The 2,888-nt window shown below is 40.8% G+C and overlaps 1 protein-coding gene across 1 annotated transcript; it reads right to left on the minus strand.

Annotated features, from left to right (window-relative positions):
- Positions 1-726: 726 nt before the first annotated feature.
- On the minus strand, positions 727-1,710 carry LOC132352724 (TIP41-like protein). The gene has a single exon (XM_059903407.1). It carries the CDS (start codon positions 1,708-1,710, stop codon positions 1,063-1,065), a length of 648 nt encoding a protein of 215 aa, XP_059759390.1. The 3' UTR covers positions 727-1,062.
- Between the last annotated feature and the right edge of the window lie 1,178 nt (positions 1,711-2,888).

Consider the following 2,888-nt stretch of genomic DNA (forward strand, 5'->3'; position numbering starts at 1 on the left):
CAGCTACCCTTCAAATATTTTAAGCAGAAAATTAATCTGGTTGCTTTAGAGACTGATGTAATTTTTGCTTAAACTGTAACACTTAAAACTTTTTAGGACCAATATCAAATTCAATATCCAAAAGATTTATTCACTCTGAGGGTGCGTGGAAGGTGGAAGTAAAAAACGTCAGTACAAATAGAACCACACATAAGAAAAAGCACCTAAAGATGGAGGAGAGACAGCTCTGACATCCTGTCAGTGGCAAACCATGATTGTGTGTTTCCATGGACATAACACCTTAAGTTCTCCAAAAACCTAGTTTGTTTCTATGTCTGAAACTTTCTTTAAACTTCAAAAGCCAATTAAAATTTAGGAGGGTAATTTTTTTTTAAATTTCTGGGTATAGATCATTTGAGATCAATTTCCTAGGAGGCAAGTTATGACTCTCCAGAAGTGTGAATAAACATCAAAAAACCCAAGGTAAAGAGCCACTACATCAACGTGAACAATTAGGAATCGTATGAAAGTCACAAGGTGTTACGATTCACTGATTTAAAGTAACTTCCTCATGGTAGAAGATAGTGTTTCATGACAGATATAGGTTATGGCCACTGCTTCTGAGAGATACACACATCACCCCCTACTGGTGAGACCCCACTATGTGACAATTTAGAAATCTGAATTTAACTCCAGAAGATATAAATTTCTGGAATATGAATTTGAAGACAGAGAGTACAACAGCAGTTGAGTGGAAACTGCCTGCGACACTCTTTTATTTATTTATTTTTCCTTTAAGGCTACAGAAAATCTGCACATAGACAAGGCAATTAATTCTCATAATAAAAATACCCCCTCCAAATAGCCCCAAGGTCTCCAGTCAGATTGCACGGTCAGTATATGCTGTAATAAATTCTATTCCACAGATGTACATTCTTTTGAGTCTGCAGGGTTAGGATCAATTCTTTCTGGAAATATTAGCTTCTCACAAACTGCCTCCTTTATCGGCAAATACTGTGATATTTCATTAGGTTCCGTGAAGAGGGAAGGTGAAACATGCATTAAATTAGCAATTTTGCTCTCTCATGAGGTATATTCTTGTAACATGTAGGTCTTGTCAGCCTCATGGTAAAGTCTTGTGTCATTCATCCTAATAAGCACCCCATCAATTCTCAAGAAAAACCGCAACAGCAAGAAAAAGCTAGAAGGCATTACTCTAATTTTCACACTCAGGCTTGAAACTCCATGATCATGAAGTTCATCCTCAAACAGGAGAACTTCTTCAAAAAACTTAATCTGTTCTCTGGCTTTCAATTTCTCTGTATCTATATGATCTGTTGTAGGTACAATCTTTAGCTTAAGTGATTCTCCAAGTAACGTCCCCTTATAATCTGTTGTATAGGTCCAATCATACGGTTTCACAACCTCCTTACAGTGCTCACCCTCCGTCCTGCTTTCCTGCCACTCTTCAGCACAGGCTACTTTAAGCATTCCTTGGTAGTTGTTCACACATCTTAATGCACCTGTAGCATTGAACTCAATCCCAAAGCCAGAGCCATGCTGGATTCTTAAAACGTTGTCTCCAAACATCATTTCAGGGAGAGATGGCATATGCAATTCATCAGCTAACTTCTCCACATCCGCTGACTTCATGATGTGGGTCTTGGACGCCGTCAGCTTCCAGGGCCCGAAGGAGAAGTCCTGGTGGCTGCTCTGGAAGCCGTGGATCATCACGGCCACAGCGGGGCCCGCGTGGGCCACACGGAACAGGCTGGAGCAGCGGCGGCAGCGGCAGCCGCGGCTGACACCGGGCTTCAGCCTTTTTATTTTTTTAACTAGGTGGTAATTAGTACCAAAATCAACTGTCTTGATTTTCTTTCCTTATTTCTGTCACTCATGATAAAATAGAGGTGCTAATTAACAGTGAAATGGCCTGAAGGCAGCCCAAAGGCAAGAGAAAAAAGGGAAAGAGAAGTGTGTGGTTCCATAAATGGGATCTTTGTCCCTGTTAGCAGGTTTAACATGCATATGGTCTTTACCATGCACCAGGCTCCATTCTAAGAATTCCACACGTAACTCATTTCTTCTCACAACGACTCTATGAGTCAGGTTCTTTCATTGTGCCCATTTTACAGCTGAGGAAACTGTAGCACAAAGATAGTACTGTAAAGTCATAAAGCTAGGCACTGGTGGGGATGACACTGCATGCACGCTATCTGATTCCACAGCCCTCCTTTAACCATTACACATATGTATTCAGGAAGCTAATAAACTCATTAAGAAAAGGAGAATATATTAAAGAAAGGAAAAGTCAGAGAACTCTGTGGTTATCATTCAGAAAGTCAAGACACATATATATATATTTTTTAAATTAATTAATTAATTAATTAATTTATTTATTTATTTTTGGCTGTGTTGGGTCTTCGTTTCTGTGCGAGGGCTTTCTCTAGTTGTGGCAAGCAGGGGCCACTCTTCATTGCGGTGCACCGGCCTCTCACTATCGCAGCCTCTCTTGTCGTGGAGCACAGGCTCCAGACGCGCAGGCTCAGTAGTTGTGGCTCACGGGCCTAGATGCTCCGCGGCATGTGGGATCTTCCCAGACCAGGGCTCGAACCTGTGTCCCCTGCATTAGCAGGCAGATTCTCAACCACTGAGCCACCAGGGCAGCCCAAGACATATATTTCTAAATGGATCTTGAATGCTAATTTTTTTTCTGGCTGTATCGCTGATTCACAATGTGGCAACAGTTCCTGAGCCTACACTTTAAAGAAATCACTTTTTCAGATGCAAAACTAGTTTTTTTGTTAAATTGTTTAGTACCTGAAAGGTAATACAATTTACCTTAAAGCTAAATCCCTAGGTGAAGTGGCTGATAGATTATTACCATCCTCCTAAAAATATCTGCTCAA

Source organism: Balaenoptera ricei, chromosome 18, assembly GCF_028023285.1.
Source record: "Balaenoptera ricei isolate mBalRic1 chromosome 18, mBalRic1.hap2, whole genome shotgun sequence".
Classification (NCBI taxonomy): domain Eukaryota; kingdom Metazoa; phylum Chordata; class Mammalia; order Artiodactyla; family Balaenopteridae; genus Balaenoptera; species Balaenoptera ricei.